This window comes from Pleurodeles waltl, chromosome 8, assembly GCF_031143425.1.
Source record: "Pleurodeles waltl isolate 20211129_DDA chromosome 8, aPleWal1.hap1.20221129, whole genome shotgun sequence".
Lineage (NCBI taxonomy): Eukaryota > Metazoa > Chordata > Amphibia > Caudata > Salamandridae > Pleurodeles > Pleurodeles waltl.
In genome coordinates, this window is record NC_090447.1 from 361030530 (window position 1) to 361048705 (window position 18176).

Here is an 18176-nt window from a genome sequence, read left to right on the forward strand (position 1 = left end):
ATTAGAAAGTTTTACTCACCAGAATACCCTTAATTGAACCCTACAAGTTAGAAGCTACTCAACTTTGGAGAGAAATGATCAGTATGAATGAATGTTTTCTATTGACACTCTGAATGCAAGTTTGCAACAAAGTACCCATTTAAAGTACATGGTCAACTCTGATGCTTTATTTTTTGTGCCTCTATATAAACACTATTAGTTGTGAAATAGTTTGATATTGGTTTGTATGGTTGAATGCACTTGTATTTTTAAATCTAATTTTCTTCTTATGTTTTTATAGTAAGATAATGACAAACTAGTCTCTCTAGTCTAGGTCATTTCATGTGTCCACATAAACACTTCATAATCCACTGAAATAGTCCGAGAACCATCTGCAAAATAATATGTAGCTAGGGAAAATACACATTTCCTTCTATAATTGAACTGGCACTAAGGCCTTCATTGCGAACTTGGCAGTTCGGCCCGCCATGCCGGCAGTGGCCATGCACTTTGCATGGGCAGTGCAGGGGCCCCGGTGCAGGCACCAGTCGCGCATGTCACTGCCCGATTTACGGGCAGTGACATGCGTGACGGGTGCTGCTGCACCCGCCGCACAACAACATTGGGAGCCGCCCTCAATGTTGTGTCCGTGTTCCCCGCCAGGCCGGTGGGCGGAGACATTGTCTCCGCCCACTGGCCTGCTGGGGAGTTCATTCTACGGCTGGCGGGTTTTCCAGGAGGCTGGCGGTCGAAGGAAAGAACGCCAGCCCGAACACGGCAGGAATTCCCGCTGTGTTCGTAATGAGGCCCTAAATGACTATCTGCTTATATTGAATTCATAAAAAAAATTAAATATGTCACTTACCCAGGCATAGACCTATTGCTTCTTAAGCTGTGCAAACTTTGGGTATCAGCGTCTCCAGTAATGCTTCGGCTATCCTCTCCTTTCTTTGCTGCACGGCCAGTCTTGAAGATCCTGCATGATCAAAACAAGTTTTCTTACAGATGTGAGGGAGAGACAGCTGATTCTACCACATGGTTTCATGTAGCCTACTGCACTTTGAAATATGAAGGAAAAAATGCACTTTCAGTGCTTGGCATGAGTGTGGCAAGCATGTCCCCTTTTTCAAGCAGAAAAATATTTTTCTTCTTTATATTCTCTAATGTTAAGTGAACTAGCAAGGTGGAAGGTTTGCACTTGGTAGCCCTGTTATATATCTACTACCAAATCAGGAACCAATTCCTGCTTGACAGGTTATTCCACGTCACTCCCGAAAACATTTAAATATTGTAAGCCACCCATAGCTATTGATCTGGGTCAAGAAATACACTGACAAGCTCATTAATGATTATCTTTTAGTTGCAAAATGCTTTTTGATGCCCTTGCCACCTCCAAGCTTTTGTGCAACTCTTGTCACAGCCTTCTTGGTTCCTAACTTCTTCCCACACTGTATTTTAAGCAGCCTCCTAAGTGGTATTCATCACTGAAATAACCTCTTCTGCTTTGTAATGACTACGTACAATGTCTGATACCATGATGGATAAAATAGGAGCTATTTGGTGTATTCTGATGAAAGGCAGACCCATTTCCCATTTTGCGATAGGTCTGACAAACACCACAATGACGAAGAAACAGCTTAAAGGGGCATGTGGCCTTTGCAGTGTGTTCATTATCTTGTTACTTTTGGTGCACAAATCCCACAGAGTCACTTGGTTCTGCTTTTAAAAGTCTACTTGTCCTTACAGGATGGATATTGTGTGGTAGAATAGGTGTGTTGCTGTTTGCAAATTCAGCTAAGCCACAAGTCTGTGCCTATCGGTAGGATTTGCTTCTTCTGTGTTTACACCTTAAAAGAGTAGCAGAGGATGCAATATGGCATTTCATTCTCAGTGGTGCGTTGTGTGTTCTACTGTGGAATGACTCTGGATTGTTGTTTAACCTGAGGGCAGTTAGGATTGATTTCCTGGGCCCTTTGTAGCAACAACTTGTTTATCTTTATCATAATATATCTAAATGTATTATTCAATCAACAAAGCAAAGTGTCTTCACTACACTACCTTTGTTTGGATGGTAAGTGCTTTGCATCTTCTCCGTAAGGCGGCAGTGATGTATCAGCAAGGTCAATGGGAGAAACTAGATTGTTTTCTCATAATATCAAGGAGAAGGAGTGAAAGACTATTTTTGCCGGGTATGATTTCTGTGTGCTTGATGAGTGTCTTTGATTGATCAGGGGAAATGGGTGGGTGCTCAGGTTGCCTGATTAGGTTAGATGACTTTTACAGCTATTACAGCATGGACAGCTCACAATACGTCCCAGGGTTCTCCCATGGTGTCTTTAATGTGTGCATGGCCGACCAAGGCTTGGGTAGGTTTCAATGGGGTGCATGAGATATGCAAGGGAGTGCAATGCTTCCCTGGGGCATTAAAGGCAAGTGTCTTGTGGTTAGTCTAATTTCCCACTAGTCCTCTAATGGATGAGTAATGACATGGACCATTGTCCATTATCAGCTGACTAATCAGAAGGATTACAAAAACAAGAGCATTATGTAGGCATTATGCTCGGATAGCCTTTGCTTTGACTTTATGCACCTGCAGGCACATAACTGCATAAAAATGTCCTAGTGCATCTCATGCCGAAGGACAAGAAAGCCTGATAAACATCAGGTGCATCATACGAAGCTGATAGACTGCCTCTGTGTCTATAGGCTGCTCGGTTTCACTTTTATATATGGGTTGCACTCATTGGGTTATGGAGTGTTTGGTGCCTTTTTTTGGTTCCATAAAAAGAATATTACAATACCATCCTCCCTGTGTCAGCCCTCTCCTTTTTTGTTCCCTCCACAGACTCCATGCAGCGGCTCAATGGGTGAGGAGGGGGGAGATGGTCAGTGGAGTCCAAGTCTTCACCCATCTGGTCCTCACGGTCTTCATGGGGTGTAGGGGGGGCAGCAGCACAAGCCCTTGTCAGCTATAGACAGGGTCCTCAGTCCATTAGGGGGGTCATGGGGCTTGTACTTCCAGCTGTTCATGGTGTTGCAGCTGTCACACTCCATGTCTAAAGTCCTGCTCTACTTCATGTTCAGGGGTACCAGTTTTATGTCCAGTCCAGCTTGTGGGTTGTGGAGTCCCCTTTTGTCTAACCTTCCTTGTTTCCTGGGTTGGGCTCCGGCCCGGCTGGTGACACAAACGGCTGGTGTCAGGTCTCTTTGTGTGTGCTGGTGAAAGATCCTTTGCAGTGTAATCAGGGCAGGAACCAACCCCTCTCCAGCCAACCTGTCAGGAAGCCTCAGCCCCTCTATGCCTAGGCCCTTAGTGCACTGTCTGGCTCCAATATGCATTTCCCAGTGGGAGAGCCAACACCAACCCAAGCAGCTCTAGACTCCCAGGAAACTTTAGGCAGAAAAATGGCAACTTTCTAAATGTTCTATTTCTCAAATAAAATTTAAATACATCCTCATCATTTAAGAGCATTTGTAACTACAAAGCAAAAGAGTGTAAGAAGTACTTTTCTGGTTGTTATCAATCATAATCTAGCATTTAATAAATGTACCAATGTAGCCCAATGATTCTGTAAGGCAGCAGACAGCCTTGCTACAGTGAAAATCATTTTTTGTGATCTTTAACTGTCAGGGCCTGCTCAACATTAATTTCTACATGGCCTACCTTTAAATATCTGTTCCCTGCCTTTATGGGACTTAGGCCTCCGTATGAGTGACTTATTAATATTTAAAAGGAAGACCTAGGCCAGTCAATAGTGGATTTTGACAGGCCAAATGTGCAGTTTAAAACTGTCACAGGCAGGTTATCTGTATGAAGCTATCGGGCTGTGTACGACTGTCTGTCATGTGCAGCCTGTCCCCAAGTGTACACGTGTGCACATGTGTTCATATGTAACCAGCCCAGTGCCCTTTACACTGGTTCCATTGCAGCAGTCTTATCTTAAAAGGCAGACACTAGCAGTAAACAACCACAGTCCAATTTACCATTACATTACTGGAAGTGAGACTCATGCTGTGAGATTCACCAAATATAAAGGTCTAAAACTTGGTAATCAACATTTAAAAATTCTAAATTAGCAACAGTCATTTTAAGCAAACATGTCCATATAATACATATACAAATATGGTGTTTGACCTACTACATGGAGTGATCTGACATTCATAGGCAAAAAATTATATGGGTCCATTTAGCACTTGTAGGACATGGTATTAGAATGGACTACAGGCAATCAGCTGAGGGCAAGGAGCACATTGCCTTGAATGAAAGGAGGCATCCAGAGCACAACATTAATATGCTGATTCAATTGGAAAAAGGCTGGATAAACAATGATATGAGCTCAGTGCATTAAATGGATAGACAGCTGGCTTATAAAGAAGGTATTGCTATTCTCAAAGAAACAAGGGGAGCTTTCAGCAGAAGAACTCAGGGCTTACCATTTTGTAGTATCTAAGCAGCCTTCCCCAGGATTTTTTGGCATAAAGAGGGCCTGCAGGATTTGAGGGCCAAGAGTGTCAGACAGTAAACATTGTAATACCATAGAGGTGCTCTCAGGCAGAGATCTGTTGAGGTGACCAGCAATCAAACTTAACTTCGGGCACATGTGGCACAGACCATGCGTGTGGTGCCTCGTCATCTATGTGTGTTTACTATCCTGAACTGAACTCTTTTGGTACTGGATAATCAATTACAAAGAAGCTCAGATCCTGGCACAAAGCAGCTTGCCCTACGTATGCAGGACACCAATAAATTGTAGCATTTTTGCTATGCTTGTTCTGATCTTGGTATGTCACCTCTTGCCCTGGCATACCCACACATGCGTACACACACACGCACACACATGCGCATGCACACACACCAAAAATAAAACTGAGCGAAGGATGTGATAATAATTGTTACATGTCCCACACCCTTGCCTCTGGTCCATGGTGCCACTACATCAGCTATACTACTGATAGCTGTGCCCGTGCTTTTAGTTTTATTGTTGTGCCAATCTAATCCTAGTTTTAAAAAACTCACACTTGGCCCATCTATCCTTTCAAGTTGTGCACTGTCTGACTTCTCCATACCTCTTTATTCTACAAAAGCATATAATCAATAATCATCTTCTTTTCTATCTAGACTGGAATATTCTCTTTTCACTAAAGTCCAAATTTTGTTCAATCCATCCAGGACAACAGCTCTCCTCTCTGTACGTAACTCTCTTGCTTCAGCTCACCACTCTGATCTGTCCTTCCTCCTTACTCTTCGACTGTACTTTTTGTTCCATTCTTTTAACTCTTTGAGTCTGAAGATCTGAACTTTCATGACTGGCCTCTCATTAGTCTTGAAGATCCTACTATGTACTTTAGATCATCCAGTCATATAACTTTGGCTGTCCAGCATGTGGTTCCTCAGCACTCTGTTAGTTGGTCCCTTGCTTTACTGTATTTACATCACTTCTCTTGCTTGTGTCATTCTTCACTTACCCACTCTTTTCTCATTCCCAGATGTAGTTTATTTTCTGGCCTGGGCTCGAATTTTAACAATGCTACTTCAAATATCGTATCTCTCTCCGTATCCTTCTTTTCCAAACTACTCCTCTTTAAATCTATCTGGCACCTCACTTTATTACTTTTACACCTTTTTCTTTTCCTGGAAGCTCTTCCGCTCATAAACTAGGCTTTAATTTCCATTCAGCTCGTGTTTTCTGTAACCACATTTCCTCTATTACTTGCACTGACGGTTTTGCATACACAATAACTGGAAGATTCGCCAGTTTCTCACATTTCATGCTAACACACTATTTTACTTTCTTTTGTGTTTTCTCATCTGGAGTACTGTTTCACACTTTGTTTTGTAGCCCGGGATATCCTCTTGCCCAACTCCAATAAGTACTCTATCTTTCTCTGCGTCTTATATTTCACCGCCCCCAACTACTCACGTCTTCTTCTCTTACTTCTCTTCACTGACCTATTCTCATCTGCTGTTTAATTTTCTCCCTTCCTTTTTCACCTGTATTCATGATTGTTTCTATTCATACCGCTAGTCTCCTCATATTCCATTCTCACATACACAGATTCATCATCCCATTCCTTTGCCTTCTTCGAGCTCACCCCTTCTTTGCTTTCTCTCAAACACTGTAATGCACTCCACTGTCTCTCTGTTTTGCCTCTGCTCTTCCTTTGTATCATCTCATTCTTAAGGAATACATTTTATCTTCCATTTCCCATGTTTCTGTGGTATTGTCTTATTCCATCTAAGGTTTCTTTGAGTGGCACATCACTTAATTTTATGCAAAGAAAAACGCATGATGTAAAAGCAATAACATGAAATGACATGAAATGCCACAGCCCAATCTCAAAACGGCAGGTAGGTGGTAGTTAAGTGGAATAAAAGTGTTTTCTTTTGAGATTGTAGAGTAAACATTGTTTATAGCATGACAGTTCGTTAATGCTGAATATTCATTTAATTCAGTTTGGAACAAATGGTAGAGACATAAATCATCAATACTTTGCCAGCAAGCCAACTTTCACAGGTATGATACTAGACTAGAATGGGCTAACTATTGTCTGACAATCATTTGGTGTCCTAGAAATCGTACCGTTGGAGTTATTAATGAAAAGTATACACCCAAAGGGGTTACGTTTTTTAACAATATTGAGGACACAATATTTGTATTGCACAATAATGTTTCAACAATATTCTGATGTACAAGCCCACTTTATAATGGTGGAACGCTTTCATGCCCTTGTACAACATAGAATACATTATTTTCATTGAGGCTCCAGTGTTGATTCGAATTTAGGAATCACTAGAGTTCTCATAATTTAGTCAATATATTTAAATGTTTTTGGAAACTGTCCATTTCCCACAATTATCCCTGGGTGTTGTAATCTTACAGTGAACTAGTAGACTAACACACCTGAAAACAATGAGTTGCTGGTGAAAGGTCCAGGACTGGAGACAATGGGCCTGATTATGACCTTTGCGGATGGGATACTCTGCCGCAAACGTGACGGCTATCCCGCCTGCCGTTTCGCAAGTTCCATTGAATATAATGGAAGGTGTAATACTGCGGACGGGATATCCGTCACGTTTGTGGAAGAGTGTCCCATCTGCCAAGGTCGTAATCAGGCCCAGTGTCCGTTATGACCTAGAATGAGGTGGTCATACTAGTCTGAGTTTGTGTGTTTCCTCTAGGGTTGCGAATGGGACCCAGAAGTGGTGGCTGGTTGGCAGTTTTGAATCTTTCAGAGTAGCCCTTTGGCTACAAAAGTATTTTTTCTTATTGACTATAGGACATATATTAGTCCACAAGGGCAGACTAAATACCCAACATCTCACTCTGTAACAACATGTATGAAGTACACTGTTACATTTTCGGTAGGTGTGTGCAGACCACCACTGCGACATTTGAAATAAATTAGGAAGGAAAAAGTTAGTGAATCAGACCTAGTTGAGATATACAGAACTTGTTAAGATGTAGTCCAAAGGGGAGATATTAAAATGATTCCTTTGTAAGGCTAAGCAAAAGTAAATATTCATATTGAAAACTAGCTCTTTACGTTGCAGGAGATGATAAGCATCTAGAGGTGTTTGAGGATTCCATGAATGAAATATTGCTGGAGTATCATTACGGTGGTAATGTATTTGTAGTAAAAGGCAGCAGGGTATTCCTTATCAGTATATTAGCGAAATATGTTAAGCCAATGAATGGGCAAATCAGAGACTCCTTTCCAGAGTGGTTTTCCTCTTGCAGGTTTCATGTCAATGCCTATGGCAGTGTTGAAAGAGCTCAAATGCCTGTAAATGGCACCTTTCTTATGCACGCTTTTCTTGTACAGCCAAATGCATGGCCTTAGACTCCTCCTTCCTGATGCCTAGCACAACAAATATCCAGAAGTAAGTAGGTCACGCTTGGTCTCAAAAGATTCTTTGCATTTTGAGCACACTCTAGTGAGTAATTTCTCAATGTGATGAGAAATCCCTCACTGCTAACAGAAGTGCTGGATTGGTTTATTTTCTCACTTAGTCTGAATAATTTAAAAAACACACTGCTTCATTAACTATAAGAATTGCAACTTGTACAGAAGATCTCCTGGGAGCTTACCTGCATTGGATGGGTTCTTTTTCAAATGTGTTATCAAAATATGGATATCATCCTGAAATGTGCATTTCTTGAATTATCTAAATGAAAATAGTTTCCCCTTAATGCAATATAGAACGTGCATAAGCCACTCAATGCGCTTAGCTATGCCCAAGTAAAACTTGACTGGTTAAATTATTTGTAGCTCTTTGACACAATAAAAGACTATCAATATCCATTAGATTTGAAAAGTAATTTATTGGCAGCATTGTGACTGTTGCACATCCTGACCAACAAAGTGCTCTAAACCAAACTCTGTCAAGACACAAAGCATGCACACTAGGGGATTTCACAAAAGGGTATCCCTGTTTTAACTCACAATGTTTTATGGAATTAATCTACTGGAGCCCAGGTTCTCTCAAAAGTCTCACAAGCCCAACTGTGCTAAAACTCATTAAATGGATTTACTGATTATACCACTAGAGTAACGTTTTTACAATCATTTTAAAAGTGCCCTAGATCTATGTTATAAAATTGAAATGGGTCCTTTAGGGATTTCACCAAAAAGCTTCACTTGTTCCACAGGCAGTACTAGACTAGACTATAAAAACTAACTTTTCCAAGGAACATTAAATAAGTGTGCTAGTGTATATCCTGCAATGATACAATCATTGTATGGCTGCACAGAAGTGCTGTAGGATCAAGTGATAATTATAATGAACAAACTTCCTCTCAAATATTAGTGCTGCTTCCTAATACAAACTTGTCTTAGATGGGTTAAAACATCAGCATCATTAAAATGTAGTACAGATGCTCACAGTTTCATTGTACATACATCCCACTGAGAAGCCTGGGTAGTCTCCTACTGAAAAGATTGCACGTGTGCTAAAACGTTGAGGTGCATTTGTTTTCCATTTTCGAGCACTGGTGCACCAACTCTTATCCAAAGGAGAAGAACCTGAACCCAGTGGACATCAAAAACTACTGCTGCTCTACAGTATCTCCTTTGTGGTACGGCTGTTTGAAAACCCTATCCCATGGTTAGAATGAGCCCATGTTGTGAGCCGAAGTATAGGTTTTTGAGTGTTGTTGAGTAATAGGTGTTCATACAATTGAGAACAGTGCAAGATGTCAAAGTGTTTTACAAAAAACAAGGTTTGACCTGAATAAAAGAGGAGGGTACGCATTAGTGTCTCAATATGTGTGCATGTGCCTCATTACACAACGGCCATGAAACATTAAAGTCTAAAACTTTGCATGGAGATATGGTGATGCACGAGGAATGTTTCAGTGGTGGGAGGCAATATCGGTAGTTGTTTTTTTGGGTCTAATGTCCCACCCAACCAGTGATGCCTTTGAGTACTTATTTGACTGATTTCGACTGAAAGTCGTAAACAACTTTCAACTGAATATCCATTTTGCACACTAACAAGTTTACTAAAAAACTCATATTAGGGTTTGCATTTCATAACTCATAACCAATCCTGTAGGTTACGAATAATGTGGAAACTACATTTGAAAAATAAAAAATATGCTAAATAATAACTTTAGTTCTTCCATTTCCATTCCATAAAGGGAGTTGCATTTGGTCTATTAGAATTCATTTTGCAACATGATCTTACTTCTTTGGTTCTCCCATTTGACAACAGAATCGAATTTATATGCCTCTAATTTCAGGATACTTTCCACAATTAATTATTTTAGAATGAAGATATTTAAATTAAAACAACTAACAGCCAGATTACAAGTTTAAGAATTCTAATGGGAATCCTGTACCTTGATGAAATTCCAAATACCCATTGAGAAAGAAGTGTCAGGGTTACACCCCATCATCAAAATGGGACAACTAAATACAAACATCACTTAGGACTGGGAATTAGTATAAGGAAGAAGGAAAGTATATTATAGTTCAAAGCTGCAAGTACATCACTTCAGCCTCTGAAAAGCGGGGAACTTCACTGTAAGTTATTATCATTAAATGTGCCTAGAAGTGATGATTAAAGTCATGCTTCTGCAAGTGGTGCTACTTTTTCATTTAAACTAGATTGAAAAATCTTTATTCTGCTACAGGAGGTTGGTAATGTCAACATCTACGTTTAAAAACATTATTCATTTTAAAAGGCCATTACCTGCTTCGAACTGCAGGAATATGTGCGCTGCCAAGCAGTGAGTAAGTGCAGTCTTGTTTATCCGTTTTGCAGTGAAGAACTGAATAAATATGACATACATAGGACCTGCTTCTCCTGGTTCTACTTAATTTTAAAGGTTAACACATATGAGGTGATCTTTCTACAAAACGGAAGGTTTGAGAATAATCAGGGTGGCTGATATTTGCAAGTTTGGGGTGTAAATATCTGCACTGATTTGCACCATGTGAATGAAACAAGCCAGCCCTGGTGCCCTACGAAGGCTGGTGGGTCTATTAGGCAGGGTTCTAAAAAGGGGTCTTTTTCATATGTTATGGTGACGAACCTATTTCCTATGGTCAGAGCTGAAAAGAAATATTATACAAATCTCACATCATCAGACTGCACACCAGAACTAGGGGCCTCATTTAGGAGACCCGTGGCAACGCAAGTGCCATGCTGCGTCACCCTGTGCCATCAGGAAAGGGCAGAAATGTGCTGTATCTTCAAGATATGGCGCATTTCTGTCCTCTTCCCCTGCACTGGTGCACAACGCACCATGGTGCAAGAATGCATGCGTTGCGGGGATGATTGTTTTTGTGGAATACGGGACACCTTCCTGCACAAAGACAATCACAAGAGGTGTTTTCCTCTCTCTATGTGTGCTGTAGAATGCAACACACATAGAAAGAGGAATACACAGGGAGAAATAAAGATATTTCTCCCTGTTGTATCATTCTTATGTAATCCCTGAGGATGCGTAGGAATCTGATAGATTCTCTGATTTATACATCTGGTAATTCATCAGATTCCTTTCGATTCCTTTAGTGTTGCGTAGGAACACCCCACGCAACACCCATGGAACTCTCCTTTCACGCAGTGTCAAGCGTGAAAAGGGTCCATATTTACAAGGCCATGAAAAGCCATGCAAGGTGGCTTTGTGCGGCCTTGTAAATATGAGTTGGCTCACCGCGCCACCAAAAAAAATGACGCTCCGTGGCGCAGTGTGCTGCTAGGGCTTCATAAATGAGGCCCTAGGTTACACAGCCTCATGCAACTATTATTACTGTGGTTATGGGGGCCGTACAGTTTCAGGCAGCAGGCATGTTACACAAACTAGATATTATAGGGTCTCAGAGAGCAGCAGTGATTATCACTCAATCACGGCTGTGAAAATATATTTGGAAATGCAATAATTTTGCCCTACACATTAATTAGCTCATCTGTTACGATGACAGACACACTTTGCTATCAAATAAACATCAAGCGTTTGTTTTTAGATAAATAAACTAAATTCCCTTAAAACAAATGCATACATTTTTTCATAATAAAAGCTTTTTTATATATGCCCTTTTATCCTGAAGTGCCAGCATGTCCTCTCATTTTCCTCACTTACTCACATGCACTTTGGAACATTTAATATTTAATTGCTACATAAAAGCATTTCGACAAGACGTTATAAGTACCAAAAGTACAGTTATATAGTACTTAAGCAGTCATCTGTGAGTTTGTGAACATAGAGGGGAGGTTATGTAATGGATTTGTGGTTTAGGGGACAGATAACTGTACTAACAAATATCTAATGTACACATTGGAAGTGCCAGATTGAAATTTCAGCTTGAAGCAAGTGATGACGCAGAAACGAAGGTTTTACATTTATTAGCGCATAAACGTAGTGCAGCAATAATCAAGTGTGACTTTAACCGAAATAATAAAGATTGTACGGGGACAAATGTGCCCTCAGAGTAGTTCGCCAACATTTATAAGCGTGGTTTATATAACGTGATGTATTAGAATTGTACTAATCTGACATAACCGTAAACGTGTGCCATGATTTGCTTGTTTGAAATGTTTTAACTTAGCATAACTTTAGTGGAGGCTTCGGCCTAGTTGCCTTGTCTCACGGTTTAGATGCTCGTGTTTTTCTAATGTGCTAATAAAACGTGTATTCCTGCTTGAAGCTGTACTTTTCCAGTGAGATCGGTTCACATGCTTATCTTTAAGGTTTCGTGCCAGCCTGGCATCTTCTTCTTTGCTCCAAGGTCAATCTGCAGGTGCAGACAATGGAAGCTCTGAAAGTGAGTTAATTGGTAAAATATGTTGCAACTTACGTTCCCGACTCCAAGGATAATGTAGGCCTAGGTAGAAGCTTGTAAATCGTTGTTTTGATTGGACAATTTGAAGCCAACCTATGAACCCTCCAATGGAAGACCCTACTGGATTTGAACTGTTGATTATTTAAACCTGGTGCACAAGAAGAAAGCGGCCATTACCCACTGCACCCATTGAGGACATTATTGCCCATTGCAGCCATTATGGCCCATCTTGCCGACCTCGTCATTTTGCCATCTTCTACGATGCCAATTGATGTTCGACGCCATTTTGAATGAGACTTTGATGCTTTCTCTAATCGAGAGAAAGAGACTTTAAGAAATTCTCGCTCTAGAGACTTTAACTTTGATCTGCCCCTTTGCATAAAGTAGTAGTTTTGTCCTTTTATCTTGCCGCTGTGAGGCAAATGCCCCGTCCACCCTGCCCCCTTTGCCCCGTCCCATGCTGATCGAAACCGGTACCTGTGAGACGAAGACTTCCTTGAATGCTGATTGAATTTGGTAAATATGAAAGGAAAATGTACAATTGCATTGTGTTTCTTTTTAGGTAACCAACTGCTGATTTTTGATAAGAGCCCTAGTTAGGAGTTTTCCAAATCAATGTTGCTAAATTGTTTTTTGCATGAAGTCCCACATGCAGATGCTAATTTGAGGTTAGATGAGGATTCATTTGTTGCACGATGCAATTTGAGACCTTGTTATGCTGACCAATGTATGCAATTAGCCCATTACAGATTATAGTTTTAGTGGTTTGCGTTGCTATTATCGAATGCATTGTTATTCAAATGCTGCATAGATTGCATCTTTTTCGCCGTTATGGACAGCTATTAATGTTCATTTACATATACCGTTTGGTGTTGAGACACATTTATATCGTGCTAGCTTTGTTAATATAGGGAAATAAATTCATTAACTTTGAATGAACTGGTGTGGTTATTCATGGCCGAAAGGTCATGGTTCGCCGAAATGTTTTCTGGATTAATTGTGAAGTGTTATGTTGATCAGGGCATTGCTTATGTTCGTTATTGATTATTGATTAGATTAAATTGACTAATCTCGGGTGAAGAGAGCCCCACTTGGTCAAAAGATTCATCGACCCAAGAGCGTCCAAATACAGGTAATTTATTAGGACGGAACGCTCTATCAGTAGATGGTAGCAGAGGACGGTTTCGCCCTTTGGGACCCCACTCGAGAGGTAACGGTTTCGCCCTTTGGGACCCCACTCGAGAGGTAACGGTTTCGCCCTTTGGGACCCCACTCGAGAGGTAACGGTTGCGCCCTTTGGGACCCCGCTCGAGAGGTAACGGTTGCGCTCTTTGAGACCCCACTCGAGAGGTATATGGTGTTGAATGAGATTTTTCTTGGGTAAAACAGATTGAGAGAATGATGATGCCCTAAGTCCCCCGCGACTTTCCCGGGATCTCGGAGCTTGCGAATGGAGAGAATGGAGGTGTGAAATCGGCGTTGGCGGTACTAGTGACGGTATGAGTGAAGTCAGGGTTTTTCGCTTGCACAGCTTATTGCCGCAGATTGTTTGAAAAGGTTGCGAGGATTTTAGAGAATAGCGGAGGTGCGACTCCGAGTGTGAGAGTAGGGAAGTCGTCGAACTTCATGTGCATGTGGCGCTTTGTGCAGAAAAAGGTCCACGTGGTTGTTGTTGTTGAGACGGGCCCTGCGAGGTCAAGAGACTCCGGAGTATGTTGAAAAGTGTATGAGACACTTGTTTTATGTTGTGGTCTGGTCGGTTTAATAGGTTGACCGGGCGTGGTCAACGAGTCGGTACGTGTGTTAAGGGAGTGAAAGAAAACTTCGACTTCGGGCTTTGACAAATTCTAAGTGCACTAGAATAGATCATTGACAAGTTGAGAGCAGAGTCTGCGGGTCAGGATTTGCTTGCGAAAGTGGGGACCGAGAAAGATGGAATAACTGCCGAGGCTAGTGAAAAATCCCTAAGGTCCTGAAGCGATTGTGTTACCCTTCCTGTAGTAAACCGACAGATCTGTTTTATTATTATTTGGTTGCTCGCGATACATGCCAGAAGTTGTTACGAGAGGAGCGGAGTGAAGGAGGACAAGCCGCGAGGCTTTGTCAGCCGCAGTGTGTGTGAGTGTGACGTCACTAGGAGCCGCGCTGGGATAGGTTGGTTGCAAAGAAGGGCCGCGCACGGATTGGACGCAGTCCGTGGGGCTCGATTGGAAGGGGAAAGGCAAGCGAAGAGTATTCCGGGAATTAAAGTCACTTATTGATTACAAACTTTGTGAAATAAAAGACGAGAAAATTAAATTTTTTAAAGCATTAAAGAGTGCGATGAAGGGGGAGTCTTACATTAAAGCGAGCGTAGGAGAGGAGACGCCACCCGAAGGTACACCGGCTTACATTGTAATGGAGGAAAGGGGGGTAGCTCCGTGCCTTTGGCTAAAGCAATGGCACAAGCTGACAGAGAGACATGGGAGCGTAGCGTTCCCGATCCATGGGACATTCAATATAAGGATCCTAGAGAATTTGAGATTCGCGATGTACGACATGAAGGTACCTCCAAGGCCAGCACAGTTTGAGGCTCTAGCGATTTGGGAACTAATGGCTGGACAGCAACAGCAAAAGAAGTTCGAGACCAGGATAAGAAAGGTAGAAAAGACACTAGCAGACGCTAGGTGGGATAATGCACAGAAGGTGTGGAGGTCAGATATATTGCAGGGGATAAAATTGTTTCCCGCAATTGCTAAGGAAGAAGAGGCGACAGGCAAGAAAGCTACCTGTAAGACAAACAGGAGGTGTTCCAAAGATAGAGAGGACGAGGAAAAGTTAAGGAGAGAAGACGAGTCAGAGGATGAGGAGTTCATCATGCAATTGCTGAACGACCGTCCACCACCTTATGCAGAGAGTGAACAAGGTCCAAGTACCAGTTCTGCCCCTCCGGCACCGGTACAGAATAATGAAACTCCGAGTTCAGAAACGCCATCGGGATCTAAGGACCCGAGTTTACTGTTCACCCCGCAGATACCGCAGGTTAGGAGAATATATCCAGATGTGCCTATATTGAAAACAGCAGAAAATTATCAGCCGCAGGTCCCAAGGTACTACAGCAGTGACAACAGTACGGGAATGATTCTAGATCCAACCGTAATGGGAGTACAGAATGGTCGCAACCCAACATTGGCACAAGCTGAATCAACCCAGTTTTTGATGCCTCAAAAGCAGGTGCAGGGGGGAACCGCACATGCTCAGATGACGGGGAGTCAGACGGGCATGCCGGCAATGATGACCCATAGTGTGGGAATGAACATGCCTCAGAACCTGGGGAATGGACAGAACCCAGATGCGATATCCCTACCCATTACTGTAGGTCCACCGGTACCTTTGTACATTCAGCCTAACTCAGGTATGAGCGGTCAAGGATCAATGGTGCAGAGTGGGACGGAAAGGAGGTGCATAGAAAACACTCCAGAGACAACTCGGATAGCGGCTCTGCCAACTGGATCTGGGTCCTTGATGGAGTTTAGTCCCATATGTGCTCAGTCAACAGTGGTGAGGTCGAGTCCCCCACTGATGATACCGCTATCATCGAACACTGAAAAGTTGCCGCAACCATCAATGGCAGTCGATGTGAATGCTACACTGATGGGGTTGAATGCGCAACAGCTGACACAGTGGTTCAACAGTCTGAATTCCACACAAAGCTCAGCCAGTGGGAAGGGAGAAGACTATCTGAATAAGGTCAGGTTGAACATGGAAGCAGAAGAATTGGTGGAAGGGACTATGGGTTTGAATAGGTTAGAGTCCTACTCGGAAGAAGAGCTGAGGTATCTATGTCCTAGGATTACGAGAGAAGTGAACAAGGTACATAGAAGGTTGCAAGAAATAGCTGACAAAAACGGGGTTGAGATAGACAAGACAAAACACTTGAGCAGGAGCTATAGATTGGATTTCGGGACCACAGACTTTGAACACATGAGGTCAGCAGGCATGAAAACGCACCTTAGAGAATTGCTGCAGAGTGCACAAGTGTGGAGGTGCTTAGACAAATGGGAAAGTAGATGGGCAAAGAAAAAGGAAAAGAAGAAAAATAGTGTCCCAGAGCATAAGGAGAAAAGACCGCAGAGTAGTGATGCAATAACCATGTTACCAATGAGGGAGACAGCAGGGGGAAAATTAATACATGTACTGTGGCACAGAAGCGACATTCAGTCTTTTACGGATGATTTTCCCAAACTGAGAGAGAAACCGATTGAATGGTATCAACAGACTGATAGGTTTGTGAAGCTTGCAAAATGTCTTTGGGAAGACCTGAACACCCTCTTTGAGATTGTGGTTCTGGCAGATTTGTGGGAAGACTGCAAAAGGGCTGTAGGTTGGCCGACAAGTGAACCAGAGAGAGACAGGGATACGGGTGCACCATCACCTATGGTAATGAGCTTGTACTATAAAGTGATTGAGCATTTGAAGACGAAGGTTGCCACGAAAAATGTGGATTGGCAGAAGATTGATCGAACTGCCCAAGAGGCTAAAGAGTCGATTCATGGTTACTATGAGAGGTTGTTGAAGGCGTTCAAGAACTACAGTGGCACGGAAACAATAGAGGCGAAGGACATGCTTCATTTTGTGTTTAGATTTGTGGAAGGGCTGAGACCAGAGATAAGTCAGATGATAAAGACGCATTTGATTTGTTGGCAGTCGAAACCTATTGATGAGGTGTTGAATTATGCGAAATACTGTAGCGACGAAATTGAAGTGAAACAGAAAAGGTTGAAAGAGAAAGTGATGGTGATGCAACTTAAAGCAGCTCAGACAGGTCTGCAAGGGTTGCAAGGGTTCCAACAGCAGATACCGCAGCCGCAGCCGCAGCCGCAGGGAAATATGGTGTTTCAGCCACAGGCGAGAGGCAGAGGCAGAGGAGGCTTTGGGAGTAATGGTCCGGATTTGAACACTGTTGCAATTCCGAATGGTGTGCAGGCAATGAAAATGGTGATGCCGTGTCACGTGTGCGGAATCGTCGGGCATTGGAAACGCGAGTGCCCGATGGTGATGCAGGAAGGTGCAGGTGTTGGTCAGCAAAACAATGATGTCAATGCATTCCAGACAATGAGGGGACCGAAAATGAGAGGTCCAAACCCAAATTTTCAGACCATAAATCAGCTGCAGGGATTACAGCCCATGCAGCTGCAGCAGATGCAGATGCCCTGTATGCAGATGACGCAAATGCAGCCAATGCAACAGCAGTTTCCCATGGTACCTAATCAGCAAATGCAAATACCTTTGGCACCAGTGAGTCAGCAGCAAGTGATGGTTCCTCCACAGGTCTCGGGTCAGGTGATGAATACAAATGGCACCGTACAACAGTTCCCATTACACAGTGAGAATGGAATAAACAATGTATGGGAGAGTGAAAGTTCAGATGAGGAGGGAAATTGTGTGCTTGCAGCATCCTTGGAAGTTGATCAAAAGGGTCCATATGTGGAGGGAAGAGTTATGGGTCATTGTGTTTCATTCTTGGTTGACACAGGAGCCACACGTTCAACTGTTAGGAGCACTGAAGTACCAAATTTGCCACTCTCAGGGAGAACAGTTCAAGTAGTGGGAGTAGCAAACAGGCACCTGACGAACCCAATCACAGATCCAGTACAAGTCAGAATTGGTAACTATCAAGGGTCACATAATTTTGTGGTATGTGACTCAAGCCCGATAGCACTGTTAGGGAGAGACCTATTGTGCAAATTGGGATGTTCGATTATGTGTTCGAACGATGGAATTAGAATTCAGACGAGCAGTGATGGGGAAGAAGAGGACAGTGTAGAAGGGGATGAGATGGAAACTGTCGATGAAGAATATCCTCTGATTAACCTTTTTCCGATGATAACTGAAGAAGATATTCCAGCTGAATTACGGGAAACAGTCGG

General features: G+C 42.5%; 1 protein-coding gene across 1 annotated transcript in view; it reads right to left on the reverse strand.

The window, feature by feature from the left end:
• The window catches only part of SYTL5 (synaptotagmin like 5), a 640980-nt gene that overhangs the window by 295025 nt on the left and 327779 nt on the right, over window positions 1–18176 (reverse strand). The window contains exon 6 of the mRNA XM_069204241.1: window positions 845–955. Coding sequence (XP_069060342.1) covers window positions 845–955 — 111 coding nt within the window. The remainder of the gene's footprint in view (window positions 1–844; window positions 956–18176) is intronic.